This window comes from Lepus europaeus, chromosome 1 (assembly GCF_033115175.1).
Source record: "Lepus europaeus isolate LE1 chromosome 1, mLepTim1.pri, whole genome shotgun sequence".
In the NCBI taxonomy this organism is placed as follows: Eukaryota; Metazoa; Chordata; class Mammalia; order Lagomorpha; family Leporidae; genus Lepus; species Lepus europaeus.
The window spans coordinates 112,478,903-112,498,067 of NC_084827.1; the positions used below are offsets into that span (position 1 = coordinate 112,478,903).

Genomic DNA, 19,165 nt, shown 5'->3' on the forward strand with positions numbered 1-19,165 from the left:
ACTTGGTTAATCCTTCGCCAGGGGCACCGGCATCCCATATGGGTGCCAGGTTCTAGTCCCAGTTGCTCCTCTTCCAGTCCAGCTCTCTGCTGTGGCCCAGGAGGGCAGTGGAGGATGGCCCAAGTGCTTGGGCCCCTGCACCCGCATGGGAGACCAGGAAGAAGCACCTGGCTCCTGGCTTTAGAATGGCAGAGCGCCGGCCATGGTGGCCATTTGGGGAGTGAACCAACGGAAGGAAGACCTTTTTCTCTGTCTTTCTCTCTCTCACTGTCTATAACTCTACCTGTCAAATAAATTTTTAAAAAAAGGGGGGGCCGCTTGGTCCCCCAACAGTATGGGAGTGCCTGTTTGAAGTCCTGGCTTCACCTCCAGCCCAGTTTCCTGCTAGTGTGAATCCAGGGAAGGCAACTGATTATAGCTCAAGAACTTAGGTCCCTGCAACCCATGGAAGAAACCCCAACTAGCTTGTCCTGGCCTAGCTCTGGCTATTTCAAGCATTTGGAGAGTGAACCAGTAGATGGACAATCAATCAATCAATCAATCTCTCTCTGATTCCTGTGTGTCTCTGCCTTTCAAATAATAGGAAAATAAATTTAAAGATTTTTTAATTAAAAATATGTACAAAGGCATTTAAATGGCACTATTCATAACAGTAAAAAAACTGGAAATAAGTCAAATACTTATTAACAGTGGAAAGAACATGTAAATGTTGTATTTTTACAAGAGAACGCATAAATCTCCTAAATATAATGTTAACCAAAGGAATCTAGACACAAAAGAAATCATACCACATGATTCCATTTGTATAAAGTTTATAGGTCAAATTAATTGATACAAGAGAAGTAGAAATGATAATTAGTGGGGCTGGTGCTGTGGCACAGCGGGTTAAACTATCTGTAGCACCAGCATCCCATATGGGCACAAGTTTGAGTCCCAGTTACCCCAATGTGCCTTGGAAGGGAACAGAGCGGTCCAAGTCTTTGGGTCCCACACCCACATGGGAGACCTAGATGAAGCTCCTGGATTTGATCTGGCCCTGCCATGGTATTTGTGGCCATTTAGGGAGTGAACCACAGGGTAGATTATTCTCTCTCTGCCTCCCCCTCTCTCTCTGTAACTCTGCCTTTAAAGAAAAGAAGGGCAGGGCAGGAAAAGGGAAAGAAAAGGGGAAGAAAAGAAAAGAGCAAAGCAAAGCAAAGAAAAGCAAAGCAAAGAAAAGAAAAGAAAAGGAGGGGCCAGCACTGTGGTGTAGAAAATTAAGTCTCTGCCTGCAGTGCCAGCATCCCATGTGGGCACCAGTTCAAGTCTTGGCTGCTCCACTTCTGATCCAGCTCCCTGCTGATGTACCTGGAAAAGCAGGGCAGGATAGCCCAGGTGTTTGGGCCCCTGTACCCATGTGGAAGACCCAGATGGAACATCTGGCTCTGATCCGGCTCAGCCCCAGCCATTGAGGCCACTTGGGGAGTGAACCAATGGATGAAAGATCTCTCTCTCTCTCCCCCTCTCTCTCTACCTTTCAAATAAATAAATCTTTAAAAATATAATAAAATATTTATAAATAAACAAATAAAAGAAATTATAATTAGCCTTGGGGTTGACAGGGTAATGAGGAAGGAATATACACATTTTACATGGAGAATATTTCAAAAAATGTAAAAACTGCAGCAAACATTATTCCATACATGGATTATCTGGGTTCCCTCAGCTGTCTCAAGTTTATTTTTGTGGCTGGCGCTATGGCATAGAGGATAAAGCCACTGCCTGCAGCACCAACATTCCATATTGGCACCAGTTTGAGTCTGGCTGCTCTGCTTACAGTCCAGTTCCCTGCTAATGTGCCTGGGAAAGCAGCATTAGATGGCCCATATGGGAGACTGCGACGAAGATGCACTCACATGGGAGACCCAAATGAAGCTCATGGCTTCTGGCTTAGGCCTTGCCCAGACCCAGCTTTTGGGGTCATTTGGGGAGTGAATCAGCAGATGGAAGCTCATTCTGTTTCTACCTCTCCCCTATAACTCTAAATTTCAAATAAATAAATCTTAAAAAAAAAAAGCTATTGGAACTGGCACTGTGGCGTGGTGGGTAAAGCCACCGCCTGCAGTGACAGCATAGCCTGTGGACAACAGTTCAAGTTCCATCTGCTCCACTTCAAATCCAGCTCTCTGTTTTGGCCTGGGAAAGATGGCCCAAGTCCTTGGGACCCTGCACCCATGTGGGCGATCCGGAAGAAGCTCCTGGCTCCTGGCTTCAGATGGGCCCAGCTCCAGCCATTGTGGCCATTTGGGGAGTGAACTAGCGGATGGAAGACCTTTCTAATAAACAAATAAATCTTTTTTTAAAAAAAGCTATCTATCATGAAGTCAATTTTTACATATTAGTCAATAACACTTTTTTTCTAAAATGTTAAACTATATTGATACATAAGGGGTGTCATTACTCAGAATTAATAAACTCTAACATTGTTTCAAGTCTTTTTATAAATGAAGCAAAACATTGTAAGTAAAATGAAGTCCCCTTTGATGAGCCTATTTCTGCTCTTATCTGTTAACAGATCTAGAAGAAGACAGTATTGTGTAATTTAACTTTTTTTATTTTATTTATTTATTTATTTATTGACAGGCAGAGTTAGACAGTGAGAGAGAGAGAGACAGAGAGAAAGGCCTTCCTTCCGTTGGTTCACCCCCCGAAATGGCCGCCACGGGCAGCACACTGCACAAAAGCCAGGAGCCAGGTGCTTCTCCTGGTCTCCCATGTGGGTGCAGGGCCCAAGGACCTGGGCCATCCTTCACTGCTCTCCCGGGCCACAGCAGACAGCTGGACTGAAAGAGGAGCAACGGGGACAGAAAAAAATACCATGCAGATCAGATTAATTATGTCTGGGCCAGTTTATACTATCTAATTTATAATATAAAACCTTAATCAGAGGCAGTCTGTGAAATTCTATAATAAATATGGAAAAAAATGAGGAAACAATAAGCCTGCATCTTATGAAAACTAAAATTATTTATTTCTTCAAAAAAAGGGTACTTTATTACACCTAATATGTAAAATTCTTATTTGATAAAAATGTCATTCTTATTCCTCAATTCAAATCATTCTTAATCATATGCCATTTCACTTTTATTATAACAAAAATCATTTTTAACTATAAGATAATCTTTTGATTATAGCATAGAGTCTCATCTCTGTTCTTTCAGAAATCACAATATGAAATCAATTAGTATTGAAAAATAGTTGAGAGGGAGATTAATCTGATTTGAACTTCATTTATTAATCCAATCTTCAAAATAAAAATTTTCAGTGAAGAACCCATTTTAACCCAATGACAGCAATAGAAAACTGAACAATTGCTTCACTGGAATATGAATGCTATATACATAGAAAAGAGGAGAATTTTAAAGTACAAAGGAAAAATTCTATATGAAAACATTTTTCACTAACATCATCCTTATGTATCTTATTTTTAAAATTATAGAGTCCGGCGTTGTATGTTAGCGGGTAAAGCCGCCACCTGAAACGCTGGCATCCCATATGGGTGCCTGGCTTCATATCCTGGCTGCTCTACTTCTGATCCAGCTTCCTGCTAATGGCGTGGGAAAGCAGCAGAAGATGGCCCAAGAACTTGGGTTCCTGCCACACATGGAAGACCTGGAAGAAGGTCATGGCTCCTGGCTTTGGCCTGGCGCAGCCCTGGCTGTTGCAGCCATCTGGGGAGAGAACCAGCAAGTGGAAACTCTCTCTGTAACACTTTCAAGTAAATAAATAAAAATTTTTTTAAAGCATTAAATAAAATTATAAATGAAAACATCCTATAAGCCTTCAAACAGACATAGAAGCAAGACTAAAAGCTCTAAATAGGAGCCAAATGGAGTCTGTCTGTTTCAGTGGCCCCAGCTCTCCTGATTATTTTATTCCTGCAGGAAAGAAGAACGGCTTGGATAGTGATCAGTTTACCACTGCTCCTCTCCAAGGTAACTCAATCACCCTACTGGCCTCATTCCTATATCAAAATATAACAAACATGGCAGTGGCAGAATGGGTATGGAAGGAGATAAGTGTCCTGACATTATTGTTAAGCTACCTGTGGGCAGATGTCACAGCACAGCAGGTCAAGCCACTGCTTAGCATGCCCACATCCCATATAGGAGTGCTTGAGTCCCAGCTATTGCACATTTGTGATCCACCTTCCTGTACGTGGGAGGAAGCCTATGGTGGCTCAAATATCTGTGTTCCTACCACTCATGGAGGAGACCCCTGATGGAACTCCTGGCTCCTTGCTCTCTTTCCTGGCCATGGCTGTTGTGGGCATCTGGTGAGTGAACAAGCAAATGGAAGATCTCTGTCTGACTCTCTTTGTCTCTCCCTCTCTATCACTGTCTTCCTCCCTTCCTTCCTTCCTTCCTTCCTTCCTTTTTTTTTTTTTTTTTTTTTAGATTTATTTATTTGAAAGGCAGATTTACACAGAGAAGGAGAGGCAGAAAGAGAGGGAGGTCTTCCATCTGTTGGTTCACTCCCCAACTAGCCACAATGGCTAGAGAGGTGCCAATCCAAAGCCAAGAGCCAAGAGCTTCTTCCAGGTCTCCCATGAGGGTGCAGGGGGCCAAGGACCTGGGTCATCTGCTATGCTTTCAAAGGCCATAGCAGAGAGCGATCAGAAGTGGAGCAGCCAGGACTCGAACTGGCACCCATATGGGATGCCAGTACTGCAGGTGGCGGCTTTACCCACTATGCCACAGCACTGGCCCCATCATTGTCTTTCAAATAAATAAATTCAAAATAAAAATTAAATAAGCAACCAAATCTTACCTCTGAAAGTTACAGCAACACTGTATGTTATCAAATGAAACAAATATTATAGCTAGATTATAACATGAAACTCTAAACAAACACTTCTATTGATCTTACCTAAGCAGTAATTCTCTGAGTTTCACAAAAAACTCCTTACTTCGAAAATGTAGAAAAACTGATGCTTGAGTTATCTTCAATAACTCTATTGGTTTGTATTTATCCAAATGTTTATGCAGAATTGAAGCAATTCTTAAAAGAACGATAGGACATATAAGAGTTCATTCATTTACTTATAAACATTTAGTACAGTTTTCATGTCAGACACTCTGCTTTGTGCTATAGCAATACTAATGAATGAGGCAAGGTGTTCTGTCCTTTTAGAACTGTCTCAAGATGGTGATAGGAATGTAAACAAAAAGAATGAAAACAAGTTATCAACAAGATATGAATAATATTCAATATCAGCAGCTAAGAAGAGGGACAAACTGATTCAATTTTCTCACTTAAGTCCAGTAGCCCCCATATGGAGACTTTTTCTCTTTTGGGGGGTTTTATTTTTATTTATTTGAAAGGCAGGGTGACAGACAGAGGGAGAGAGAGATCTTCCATGCCTTCTTTTTTTTTTTTAATTTTTATTTATTTTGAAGGACAGAGTGACAGAAAGAGAGGGAGACAGAGCGAGAGAGAGAGAAAAAGTGAGAGAGAATTTTTCATCTGCTGGTTCACTTCCCAAATGGCCACAACCACCCGGACCAGGAGCTTGGAACTACAACTGGGTCTCCCAGGTGGCTGGCAGGGACCCAAGCTTTTGGGCCATCTCCTGCTGCTTTCCCAGGCACATTAGCAGGGAGGTGGATTGGAAGAAGAGCAGTTGGGACTCACTGGTACTCATATGGGACACTGGTGTCATGGGCAGTGGCTTAACCTGCTACGCAATACAGGCCTCAAAATGGAACTTCTTAAAAACAAAAAGAAATGGTAAGAGACAGTAAGTTGGAAGAACTGGAGAGGAAGGAAAAATGAAAATAAAGGAACATATGTGGCCTGCACTAGGATGTAGCAGGTCAAATACTGCTTGTGACACTGGCATCCCCTATCAGAGCACTGGTTCCAGTTCCTGCTTTCCTTCCAGCTCCCCAGCTCCCTGCTAATGCGCCTGGGAAAGCAGCAGCAGATGGGCAAGTACTTGGTCCCTGCCACCCACTGTGGAGACCCGGATGGAGTTCCAGGTTCCTGGATTCAACCTGACCCACCCATAGTTAAAAGGCCATTTTAGGAAAGAACCAGAGGATGGAAGATAACTCTCTCTCTCTCCCTCTCCCTCTCTCTGTGTCGTTCTGCCTTCGGAATGAATATATACATCTTTAAAAAAAAAGAAAAAAGGAATAATGGATAGTAAAAATTAAGCATAAATACTTTGAACTACATATCTTTACTTCTTAAATCTCAAGTGGCCAAACCTGTTAAAAACTAATTAAAATTAAAATTAAAACAATTAAAAAAAAATAAACCTCAAGTTGCCCAGAAAGCCAATATATGGTAGTATGTTATCAAGGTCACATTATCTTATAGCGCTAGACAATTCAAATTTACATGATATTAATTGTTCTGCAGAATCCCTGTTCTCTGCTCTTCCCTCCCCAGGTTATGATGTTCCACTCGAGCATAATGAAAGACACTATGATTAACTGTGATACCTCTATTTTTTTTAAAAATAAATAAATAATGCCTTATGTGTTAATTCCTTATTTCTTCAAAACAACATATAGCTTATACAGAAACAATTTTTTCCTCTGAAAAAATTACTTATTGAATGACAATACCACGACATCGTCAAAGATTACTTTTTATTCAGATGTGAATTCCTGCTTTCCATTTCTTTCATTGCTCCCACCACGGCCAGGACTTGCTGGCTTGTCAGCTCCTCTGACATCAACAATATAGTTGACTCAAGTCTACAAGCAAAGAGAAATACTTTATATCAAAATACTGAAAATTAGCTTGCAATCTTTTCCAAAATAACAGTTCTTAAATAACAGAAAAGAAATGGCTATAAACAAAAATTTAATATATAATTTCATAAGATATCTTCTTAATGTCTATGGAAAATTTTTATTATGAAAAAATTATGCATGGATTCCAAATTTTTTGTACCAAAATAAATTTATATTTTAATTCCATTTTTCTATGAACTTTTCAAAATATTTTTGTATTTTTTCCCCATATACATGGGGTTTCATGTAAAACACTAATGAATAAAACAAATGCATTGTTTTTATCAAAATAATTAAGGCCTTGGTATTACCCAATTACTGTTCCTTTAAAAAATACAGAGAAAAGATCTTCTAACGATCTTTTAATAAGAAAAGGCTACAATGGTTATAAAATACTATGAGCGTTGGGGCCAGTGCTGTGGCATAGTGGTTAAAGCCTCCATCTGCAGTGCCAGCAGTTCAAGACCTGGCTACTCCACTTCCAATCTAGCTCTCTGCTATGGCCTGGGAAGGCAGTGGAAAATGGCCCAAGTCCTTGGGCCCCTGCACCCACATGGGAAACCCGGAATAAGTTCCTGGCTCCTGGCTTTGGATCAGCACAGCTCTGACCATTGCAGCCATATGGGGAGTAAACAGCAGATAGACGACCTCTCTCTCTCTCTCTGCCTCTGCTTCTCTGTAAATCTGCCTTTCAAACAAATCAATCAATCTTTAAAAAAAAAAAACTATGAAATTATTCAGTATTGCAGAGTTAAGGAACTAACAACTGATATTCTAACCGTATCAAATGTTTTCAAATAAAATAATATCTAATCAGGATGTCAATATGTTTGCATAGTAATAGAAATCTCATATACTCACTGCTTGCTATAATGTTATAAACGAAAAACTAACAAAGATGACTTATTTTGAAACTCTCTCAAAGTTAGTGTTATGTAATCAAGATACTAACAACAGAATAACTTGGAAGGCAAGTCCAAATCATGGACTCTCCTGAGATCAGGGGGGATGAACCGGTCAGTGCCATACCATCCTTTTCACCAGCTGTATCAAACATCACAAACACAGCATTTCCCAAAGCTTCCCCAGTCACTTCAGTCTACATTTCTTTTTCACTTCTCTGTTGGCACTTTCTGTAACATTAATTCTAGCATTTATTCATACACTATGTTGTGATGCTAGTATATTTGCAATTTTAATTATATATTTCTATCCTCCCAATTGGAATATAAATTCTTTGAAGGCAAGGACTCAGTTGAACCAACTTTTGTACTACTTCAGCAAATGAGATCTTAATAATATAAAAATAATAATAATAAAAATATTTTAATTAAAGCTTTTTTAAAAATCATACTTTATTCAATCTTGATACAATCTTTAAAAAAAAAAAAGATATGTTTATTTTAAAGGCAGAGTTAGAGAGAGGGAGGGAGAAGCAGAGGAGAGATCTTCCATCTGCTAGTTCACTCTCCAGATGGCCACAATGGCCAGGGTTCGGTTAGACTGAAGCCAGGAGCCAGAAATTTCTTCCTGGTCTCCCATGTCGGTACAGGGACTCAAGCACTTGGACCATTTTCCATTGCTTTCCCTAGGTCATTAGCAAGGAGCTAGATTGGAAGTTGAGCAGCGGGGACTTGAACCGGTACCCATACAGGATGCCAGCATTGCAGGTGGCTGCTTAACCCACTATACCACAACACCAGTCCCTTGACAACCTCCTAAGATGTGCCCTTAAAGTTTTCATATACTTCATTAGATTCTTAAAAATAAAATTTCTCAGGACAGGCATTCAGTACAGCAGTTAAAATGCTGCTTGGGACACCTGCATCCTATATCAAGAGTGCCTACGTTCAACCTCTGGCTTCACTTCTGATCCCAGTTTCCTGCTGATAATGCACACTGGGAAGCAGTGGTGATGGATCAATCAGGTTCTTCTGTTCCTGCCACCTACATGGGAGACCCTGATGGAGTTCTGGGCTCCTGGCTTTGGCCTGACCCAGCCATGGCTATTGCAGGCATTTGGGCATTTGAAAGGGAACCAGGGTGTGTAAGATTTCTCTCTGTCTCTCTGCCTTTCAAATAAATGGAAATAAACAAAGAAAAATAAAACTTCTCCATGTATTTTCCCCTAAAACAACAATAATACAGTTTTCTCACTAAAGCAACCCTTGCTTAACTGAATCTACTAATGACGCTTATGCGTCAGGACAACTAGAATTCTATCATTCCATACACTCAAATCCAGTCACATGGCCTAGGAAGAGAGAACAAAGCACCTAAAAGGAGTTCTCCTCATCTTTTTCTGTGTGGGCCCAGCAGCAGCAGGGTGTTGGCTACCTTTCAGAACAAAGCAGTCAACTAAGAGTGGAGATATAAATTAGACTTCTCAAAAAACAGCACAAGAGATTGTTTTCTCTTCCATGACCTATGAGGGTGAGTTTTGTCCCTTTTAGAGGTTCAAGAAAACCTAAGCTTGAAGGCTCCATATATTCCCAACAAGAAAAGTAAAGTATTTTAAACTGAACTTACTGTTTCTTCTCTTTAGGTCCTGCTATGGGTCCCAGTGCTACAAACAATTTGGCAAAGCTTGCAGGGTGATCAAACAGAGGAATCATTTCAGTTAGCCTTTCTTTAGCCATTGTAATAAATTCAAAACTATGAAACTGTAGACACTGGTAAAGACCAAATATTTTACTGATGGAATCCAAATCAAGGTGGCTCATGTTGCTTAAAAACACTTTATTACATCTTTCTAGTAGTGGGTAATAACTATAATTCACATTTCGAAGAAACTGTACTATTCTTCTTGCAATGTTGATGTCACAAAGATTTATGGTGTCAAAAAGCAGTTCTGCTTTTTTCACTAATTGTTCTTGAAAATGTTGTGATATTAAAGATGATATGCCGACCATCAAGACAGACAAAGACCTGAAAAAGGAAAAAAGGTGCAAAGATTTTTACATTATTTAAGCATAATGACGAATTCTAAAGCTAAATTATGTACAGGAATGAATTAGTAAAAACATCATGAGTTTTATACCATAAAATTTTTCTTTTAAATAGTAGTGAGACTTGCACAGACATTTGGCACAGTGCTTAAAACACCACGTTGGGGGCTGGTACTGTGGCACAGCAGGTTAAAATCCTGGCCTGCAGTGCCAGCATCCCATATGGGTGCTAGTTCAAGTCCTGGCTGTTCTACTTCTGATCTAGCTCTCTGCTATGACCTGGGAAAGCAGTGGAAGATGGCTCAAGTCCTTGGGCCCCTGCACCTGCAAGAAGACCTGGAAGAAACTCCTGGTCCTGGCTTCAGATCAGTTTAGCTCTGGCTGTTGCAGCCATTTGGGGAGTGAACTAGCAGATAGAAGACCTCTCTCTCTCTGTCTCTCCCCCTCTCTGCCTGTAACTCTGCCTCTCTTAGACAACACAAAAATCAGAGTCTTAAAAATGAGAATGATTCAGAAAATAATCTACAAAAAAGACAACTGGAGCCAGCACCAACGTGGAAGACCCAGAGGAAGCTACTGACTCCTGGCTTCAGATTGGCACAGCTCCGGCCGTTGCGGCCAACTGGGGAGTGAATCAGCGGATGGAAGACCTCTCTCTCTCTCTGTGCCTCTCCTTCTCTCTGTGTGTAACTTTGACTTTCAAATAAATAAATAAATTTTTTAAAAAAATCTCCAGTTATGCAGTATTTTGGCTTCTCCAGTAAAAATGTTTTACATTAATAGCAATTAACATTATTAACCTAATGTGGTTACTTAATTTAAGTATAAATTCCCTGAAGTAGTGAAGTAGGTTTTTTTTTTTTAAAGATTTATTTTATTTATTTGAAAGACAGAGTTACAAAGAGAGGTAGAGACAGAGAGAGAGGTCTTCCATCCAATGGTTGACTCCCCAGATGGCCTCAACGGCAGGAGCCGGGCCGATCCAAAGCCAGGAGCCAGGAGCTTCCTCCAGGTCTCCCACATGGGTGCAGGGGCCCAAGGACTTGGGCCATCTTCCACTGCTTTCCCAGGCCATAGCAGGGAGCTGGATCGGAAGAGGAGTAGCCGGGACTAGAACTGGCGCCCATATGGGATGCCAGCGCTTCAGGCCAGGCCTTTAACCTGGTGTGCCACAGCGCCAGCCCCCTGAAGTAGTTTTTTAAACTGTATATCTAATTTGTAATTACAGTTAACAGTGGGAAAGTGTCCAAAGATAAGATTCTCAAAGGGATTTATAAAAAAGGATTTTTTAAATGATTTATGTATTTATCTGGACAGAGTTACAGAGAGAGGGAGAGACAGAGAGATCTTCCATTCTCTGGCTCACTCCCCAGATGGCCAAAATAGCCAGGGCTGGGCCAGGTAGAAACCAGGAGCCAGGAGCTTTATCCTGGTCTCTCACATGAGTGGCAGGGGCCCAAACATCTTCCATTGCTTTTCCCAGGCCCTTAGCTGGAGTGGAAGTGAATCAGCCAATATAAAATGTCAGCATCATAAGCAGTGGCTTTACCTGCTACACTACAATGCTGACCCTAGAATGTATAAAAATTTTTTGAAAGTTAAAAATAAAAGTAATTTTTATTATCTCTACTTTTATGGACTACTTTCTTATGTGTGTGGGGAGATATAATATAAAAACAACTGACATTTTAACCATTTTTAAGTACACAGTTCAGCAGCATTAAGTATATTTGCATTATTATGCAGCCATCTCCACCATCAACCTGCAGAAGTTTTTCACTTGCCCAAATTGAAATTCTTTATCCACTAAACAGAGACTCCCTATTCTCACCTCCTAGGCAATAACAGTTCTGCTTCTGTTCCTATGAACCTGGCTACTCGAAATACCTCAAGTAAATGGAATCATAATTATTTGTCATTTTGTGCCTAGTTTCTCTGAGCACAAAGTCTTCCACATTTCATCCATGTTAAAGCATGTGTCAGAACTTCTTTCTTTTTTTTTTAAAGATTTATTTATTTACTTATTTATTTGAGAGGTAGAGTTACAGACAGTGAGAGAGAGAGACAGAGAGAAAGGTCTTCCTTCTGTTGGTTCACTCCCCAAATGGCCGCAACAGACAGAGCTGCACCGATCTGAAGCCAGGAGCCAAGTGCTTCTTCCTGGTCGCCCATGCGAGTGCAGGGGTCAAAGCACGTGGGCCATCTTCTATTGCTTTCCCAGTCCACAGCAGAGAGCTGGATCAGAAGAGGAGCAGTCGGGACTAGAACTGGCGCCCATATGGGATGCCGGCACTGCAGGCAGAGGCTTAACCTACTGTGCTACAGTGTCGACCCCAGAACTTCTTTCCTTTTAAAGTTGAGTAAAATACTGTATGTATACTGTATTACCTTTATCCACTAGTCCATCAATGATGGACACTTAGGTCACTTTCAACTTTCAGTTTTTGTAAATAATAGTGCTATGAACCCTGATGTCCAAATATCTGCTTGATTCTCTGCTTTGAATTCTATTAAGTATATACCCTGAAGAGGGATTACTGGATCCCATGATAATTCTATGTTTATTTTTTTAAGATTTTATTTATTTATTTGATAAGTAGAGTTACAGACAGTGAGACAGAGAGACAGAGAGAAAGGTCTTCCTTCCACTGGTTCACTCCCCAAATGGCCACATCGGCCAGCGCTGCACCGATCTGAAGCCAGGAGCCAGCAGTTTCTTCCAGGTATCACACACAGGTGCAGAGGCCTGAGCACTTGGCACCTTCTACGCTTTCCCAGGCCACAGCAGAGAGCTGGATAGGAAGTGGAGCAGCCAGGACTCGAACCAGCACCCATATGGGATGGCACCGCAGGCAGTGGATTATCCTACTGCACCACAGCGCCAGCCCCTCTATGTTTAATTTTTTAAGGAACTGCCACACAACTGTTTTCCACAACAGCTGTACCATTTTACATTCCTACCAGCAATACTCAAGGGTTCTAATTTCTCTACACCTTTGCCGACCCAGGTGTTATTTCCTATTATTTTCAAATATGTATGAAGAACAAATAGCAAAAATAAATAAAAAAAAAGAGGTGTCAAAAACTATTCACACATAGTACTATTCTTTGGAATCAGAAAACTTGGGTTTAAATGGTGGCTTCCCCATTTACAGGTTGAGAGGCTTTGGGGAATTTACCAAACCTCACAAAGCTTTAGGTCCTTATGCAGAAAATGAAAGTAAAAGATTCTTAGAAGAATGTTTGGGGATTAAGCTACACAGATATTTGCGTTCAAAATTTTCCCTTTCTTTCAGTTCTAGATCACCATTTCTTTCTCATTTCAGATCCTCACCTTAGCATTTCAAATCACCTCCTGTCTTCCCTAGATATTCTCCCTGTCTTTAATCAGCTGTCATTCTCAACCTGTAGGGGCCAGCATTGTGGCACAGCAGTATAAGCCACCATGCCTTTCTCTCTGTCTGTCCAAAAAAAAAAAAAAAAAAAAAAAAAAAGGCCCAGGTCCTGGGGCCTTGCACCCACATGGGAGACTAGGAGGAGGCACCTGGCTCCTGGCTTTGGATTGGCGCAGGGCACCGGCCGTAGTGGCCATTTGGGGGGCAAACCAATGGAAGGAAGACCTTTCTCTCTGTCTCTCTCTCTCTCACTAACTCTGTAAATAAATTGATAGATAGATAGATAGATAGATAGATAGATAGATAGATAGATAGATAGATAGAAAAAAGCCACCATGTAGCCTGCAACACCAGCTTTCCCATATGGGAGCTCAGATTCCAGTCCCAGCTATTCTGCTTCCAATCCAGCTCCTTGCTTCTGGTCATGGGAAAGCAGTATAAGATGGTCCAAGTGCTTAGGCCCCTGCCACCCATGTGGGAGGCCCAGATGCAGGTACAGGCTCCTTGCTTCAGCCTGGCCCAGTTCATCCATCGCAGCTATTTGACAAATAAACCAGCAGATGGAAGAGATCTCTTTCTCTCTCTTTCAAATAAATAAAATAAATCTTTAAAAATAATAAAAAAAAAAAGGGACCAGCACTGTGGCACAGTGGATTAAGCCTCTGCCTGCAATATTTGTATCCCATAAGAGCACTGGTTCAAGTCACAGCTGCTGCATTTGCAATCCAGCTTCCTACTAATGTGCCTAGGAAAAGCAGTGCAAGATGGCCCAAGTATGTGGTCTCTGGCCGCCCACATGGGAGACCCAGATGAAGATCCTGGCTTCTGCCTTTGGCCTGGCCCAGAATGAGTCATTGCAGCAATGTGGGGACTGAACCAACAGATGGAAGATCTCTCTGTCTCTCCCTTTCTCTGTAACTCTGTCTTTCAAATAAATAAATATCTTTGTATTTTTTTAAAGATTTATTTATTTTAAAATCAGAGTTACAAAAGGAAAGAGGCAGAGACAGAGAGATCAGTCTTCCATCTGCTGGTTCACTACCTAGATGGCCACAATGGCCGAGGCTGGGCCAGGCAAAAGCCAGGAGCCAGGAGCTTCTTCCACTCTCCCATGTGGGCAGCAGAGGCCCAAGCACATGGGTCATCCTCTGCTCCTTTTCCCAGACCATTAGCAGGAAGGTGGACCAGAAGTAGAGCAGCCAGGACACAAACCAGTGCCCATATGAGATTCTGCCTTTGCAGGTAGCAGCTTTACTTGCTATGCCACAATGCTGAGCCTTAAGTTTTTTTTTTTTTTTTTTTTTAATTTTTAAAAAACAAAAACCGGCCGGCGCCGTGGCTCACTAGGCTAATCCTCCACCTTGTGGCGTCGGCACACCGGGTTCTGGTCCCAGTCGGGGCACCAGATTCTGTCCCGGTTGCCCCTCTTCCAGGCCAGCTCTCTGCTGTGGCCAGGGAGTGCAGTGGAGGACGGCCCAAGTGCTTGGGCCCTGCACCCCATGGGAGACCAGGAGAAGCACCTGGCTCCTGCCATCGGATCAGCACAGTGCGCCAGCTGCAGCGTGCCAGCCGTGGCAGCCACTGGAGGGTGTACCAACGGCAAAAAGGAAGACCTTCCTCTCTGTCTCTCCCTCTCACTGTCTGTAATTCTACCTCTCAAATAAATAAATACAATTTAATAAAAAAAATACTATCTGTAGTGTAACAAAAAGTGAGGCTCAAAATATCTCTTCTATCAATCTGACAAGATAGTTAAATTCTCATTGCTAATGAATTTAGTGCTGTTGCAAAATACAAAGTCAGTATACCAGAGTCAGGGCCCATATTGTGGTGCAAAGGTTGCCTCTGATGCAGCTCTCTGCTAATGTGCATGGGAAGCAACAGATGATGGCTCAGGTACTTGAGTACCTGCATTCATATGGGAGACCCAAATTGAGTACTGGGCTGCTGGTTTTGATCTGGCCCAGCCCTAGAAGTTGAGGCATTTGGGGAGCAACCTGGAAGATGGAAGATCTCTCAATCTCTTGATTTCCATCTCTCTCTCTTACTCTCGCTCTATTTCTTGATCTCTTTTTTTTTTTTTAAGCTTTATTTACTTATTTGAAAGAGTTATATACAGAGGCAGATCAAGAGAGAGAGAGAAGTCTTCCATCCACTGGCTTACTCCCCAATTGGCCACAACAGCCAGAGCTACACCAATCCGAAGCCAGGAGCCTAGAGCTTCTTCTGGATCTCCCACTAAGGTGGAGGGGCCCAAGGACTTGGGCCGTCTTCTACTGCCTTCCCAGGCCATAGCAGAGAGCTGGATCAGAAGTGGAACAGCCAGGACCCCAATCAGCACCCATTTGGGATGCTAGCACTGCAGGCGGCAGCTTTACCCGCTAAGCCACAGCACATGGATGCCAGTTCCAGTCCTGGCTGCTCCTCTTCCGATCCAGCTCTCTGTTATGGCCTGGGAGAGCAGTAGAAGATGACCCAAGTCCTTGGGCCCCTGCATGCACATGGAAGACCCGGAAGAAGCTCCTGGCTCCTGGCTTCAGATGAGTCCAGCTTCAGCTTTAGCCATTTGGGAAATGAATTAGCGGATGGAAGACTTCTCTCTTTCGGCCTTTGCCTCTGCCTCTCTGTAACTCTGTCTTTCAAATAAATAAATAAATCTTTAAAATATAAAACAAACTGGGGCTGGTGCTGTGGCACAGTGGGTTAAAGCCCTGGCCTGAAGCGCCGGCATCCCATATGGGCGCTGGTTCTAGTCCCGGCTGCTCTTCTTCCAATCCAGCTCTCTGTTATGGCCTGGGAAAGCAGTAGAAGACGGCCCAAGTCTTTGGGCCCCTACACCCACATGGGAGACCCGGAGGAAGCTCCTGGCTTCTGGCTTTGGATTGGCGCAGCTCCGGCCATTGTGGCCATCTGGGGAGTGAACCATCAGATGGAAGACCTCTCTCTCTCTCTCTCTCTCTATCTCTCTCTCTCTCTCCCTCTCCTCCCTGTGTAACTCTGACTTTCAAATAAATAAAATAAATATTTAAAAAAATATATAAAACAAACTAATGTGCTAGGAAGCTATATCTGAAACATGAAAGATAATAATGACACTGCATTATGAAGGTTAGTTAGTATTAACAGGAAGTAATCCCACCATGCTAAAACCAAACAAACCTACGAACCGCTGGCCTGTGAACCAGAGAAACTCTTCAAATATGGCTCCCAAATTATTACAAATTCATTTTTCAATATGTAACAATAATAATACTAGCAACTATTGGTCATTGAGAAACTTCTTGGGAAACAATTCTCTGTTGGTTCCACAAATGTCTACACATGTTGCAAAGGTGCTGACTGCCTTTGTTCAGAACCATCTTTTCAAGGATGTCTGCTCTGTAGAGAAAACAGCCTAGTAGCATAGAGATAGTATCCTCCTCAGGGGCACAGAATAGACAGTTTACCATCTATTATAAAATATACAGGTTCCCTAACCCAGCATTCCTCTTCTGGCATATGTCCCACTGTTTGAATTGGAGCTCTGGTAAACAGCACAAGAAAATGCTGATGGGGGCTGGAGCTGTGGCGTAGTAGGCTAAGCTTCCACTTGTGGCACTGGCAGCCCACATGGGCACCGGTTCGAGTCTCAGCTGCTCCTCTTCCAATCCAGCTCTCCACTTATGACCTGGGAAAGCAGTAAGGATGGCCCAAATGCTTGGGCACCTGCACCTGGCTCCAGACTTCAGATCAGCTCAGTTCTGGCCGTTGCAGCCATCTGGGGAGTGAACCAGATCTCTTTCTCTGTCTCTCCCTCTATCTACATATAACTCTATCCCTAAAATAAATAAATAAATTTTTTAAAAAAGGAATTTCTGTTGATAGTCTGGCCACTGCAAAGGCTGTGAGAAATACTCTGTCTTTAACCTACAAATCTCATTTCCTCTGTCAGCATGGCAGGCAAGCTTGTAAGGTTACAAGTAAGATAGAATTGGATACCCTTCATAGATCTCAACAATACTGTATAACGTTCCTTATCTCTAACTCCTACAACAACATTTCAATGTAGATTTTACTACCTCTATTATAGATGAGAACAGTGAATTTCCAAGTTAAGTAAATTGGCATTATTAAGTAACAAAAGTATGAGTAGCAAATCGGTGTCTGTATCCAAAGCCCAAAATCTGAAAACGACACTACACAAGGCCCATAAATAAATTTACCTTAAGTCTTGTATGGTTTCCAAATTCCTATTTACAATATCAGCTATTTCTCCCATTAATGGACTTAAATTCAAATGCTGATCCACTAGGCAAGTGGAAAATTTAGACAATACATTAAAGTGAAACCTGTTAAAGGAAATATAAAGATCATTAGTATTTACATATTTACTTTTACTTAGAATACATAATACACAGTTACAAAATACTAATAATTTACTAACTTAAAATTTTCTAAGATGTCAATTATTTACTGCTACAGAACAAATGGTAGCAGTTAACAAACCAGATTCTATAGAAAAAATCTTTAAAGAGTAAAGAAATCTTTCAAAATTCTTTGAATTATTTACTTATTAATCTCTCAAAGTTTCTTAAGAAATTAGTTTTCTCCAGGCTGTTTATTAATAAATAAAATAAAACCAGTTACTACAACAGTGCTGTGAAAAATTTCAGAACCCAATTTCTTCAAGAAAATGGCAAGAAAAAAGAGAGAAGAATTACTAGATTTTAATTTTTTAATTCACTAAAAGACAAGCATAACATGGGGCTGGCACAGTGGCTTAAGCAGGTAAATCCTCCGCCTGCAATGCTGGCATTCCATATGGGCACTTGTTTGAGTCATGGCTGCTCCACTTAAATCCAGCTCTCTGCCATGCCCTGGGAAAGCAGTAGAAGATGGCCCAAGTCCTTGGGCTCCCACACCCACATGGAATACCCAGAAGAAGCTCCTGGCTCCTGGCTCCTGGCTTTGGATCAGTTCAGCTCTAGCTGTTGAGGCCATCTGGGGAGTGAACCAGCAGATGGAAGACCTCTCTCCCTCTCACTCTCTCTTTCTCTCTATCTCTCTGCCTCTGCCTCTCTGTAACTCTGCCTTTCAAATAAATAAATCAATCTTTAAAAAAGACAAGCATAACCAAGTTTATGGCAGCATAATATGACAGCAAAAAGCTGAAAACAATCTAAATGTCCATCAAAAGTACAACAGATAAATTGCACACAACCATGGGGCAGGTGTTGTGGTGCAGCAGAGTTAGCAACTGCTGGAGATACCTGGTTCAAGGCCCACGTACTCTGAGTTTCTGATCCAGCTTCCTCCTAATGCAGAGAAAAGAGAGAGAAAGCAAGAGCGTGTGCTTCCATCCACTGATTCACTCCTAAATGATTGCAATGACCAGGGCTGGGCCAGGCTGGAGCCAAGAGCTTCTTTCAGGTCTCCCATATGGGTGGCAGGGGTCTAAGCTCTTGGGCCATCTTCTGCTGCTTTCTTAGGTACATTAGTAAGGAGCTGATCAGAAGTAGAGTAGCCAGGACTCAGATTGGCACCCATATGGGATGCCACAGTGTCACAGGTGGCTTGATCTACTGTACCATAATGCTGGCTCCTGAAGGTAGGTAGCAGATGGTGGTCAAAGTACTTGGATTCCTGCCACCCATGTGGGAGACCAGATGGAGTTCCTGGCTCCTGGCTATGATCTGGCCTAGCCCTGACCAGTGCTCAAATTTGGAGAATAAGCAGGGATAGACGATATCTCTCTATCTTTCCCTCTATCTGTGTCACTATGCTTTTCAAATAATTTTTAATTGCACATATCTATACAATAAAATACCACAGAGCTACACAAAAAAGTAGAAACTGCTGAATCATATAATATCATGGATAAATCCTTAAAACACTTTGAACAAACTAAACTAATTGTTAAGAGTATACATACAACTAATTTATAGTATTAGAAGTTAAGATCTTCTTGGGGTGTGGGTATGGGACCAGAAAAAAATACAGAGGGAATTTCTGGGCAGCTAGTGATGTTGTTTCTTGATCTCAGTGCTGTTAACATATA

At 41.8% G+C, this 19,165-nt stretch overlaps 1 protein-coding gene across 5 annotated transcripts in view; it reads right to left on the reverse strand.

Annotated features, from left to right (window-relative positions):
• Nucleotides 1-19,165, reverse strand: part of FASTKD1 (FAST kinase domains 1) — a 52,587-nt gene that overhangs the window by 23,982 nt on the left and 9,440 nt on the right. For 4 of the 5 annotated variants that reach the window (XM_062187639.1, XM_062187645.1, XM_062187654.1 and 1 more), the window contains 4 exons: nt 17,331-17,456; nt 9,315-9,713; nt 6,636-6,746; nt 4,909-5,040 (listed from right to left, as the gene is read on the reverse strand). In XM_062187639.1, coding sequence (XP_062043623.1) covers nt 4,909-5,040; nt 6,636-6,746; nt 9,315-9,713; nt 17,331-17,456 — 768 coding nt within the window. The remainder of the gene's footprint in view (nt 1-4,908; nt 5,041-6,635; nt 6,747-9,314; nt 9,714-17,330; nt 17,457-19,165) is intronic. The other variant, XM_062187667.1, reaches the window with a different exon arrangement.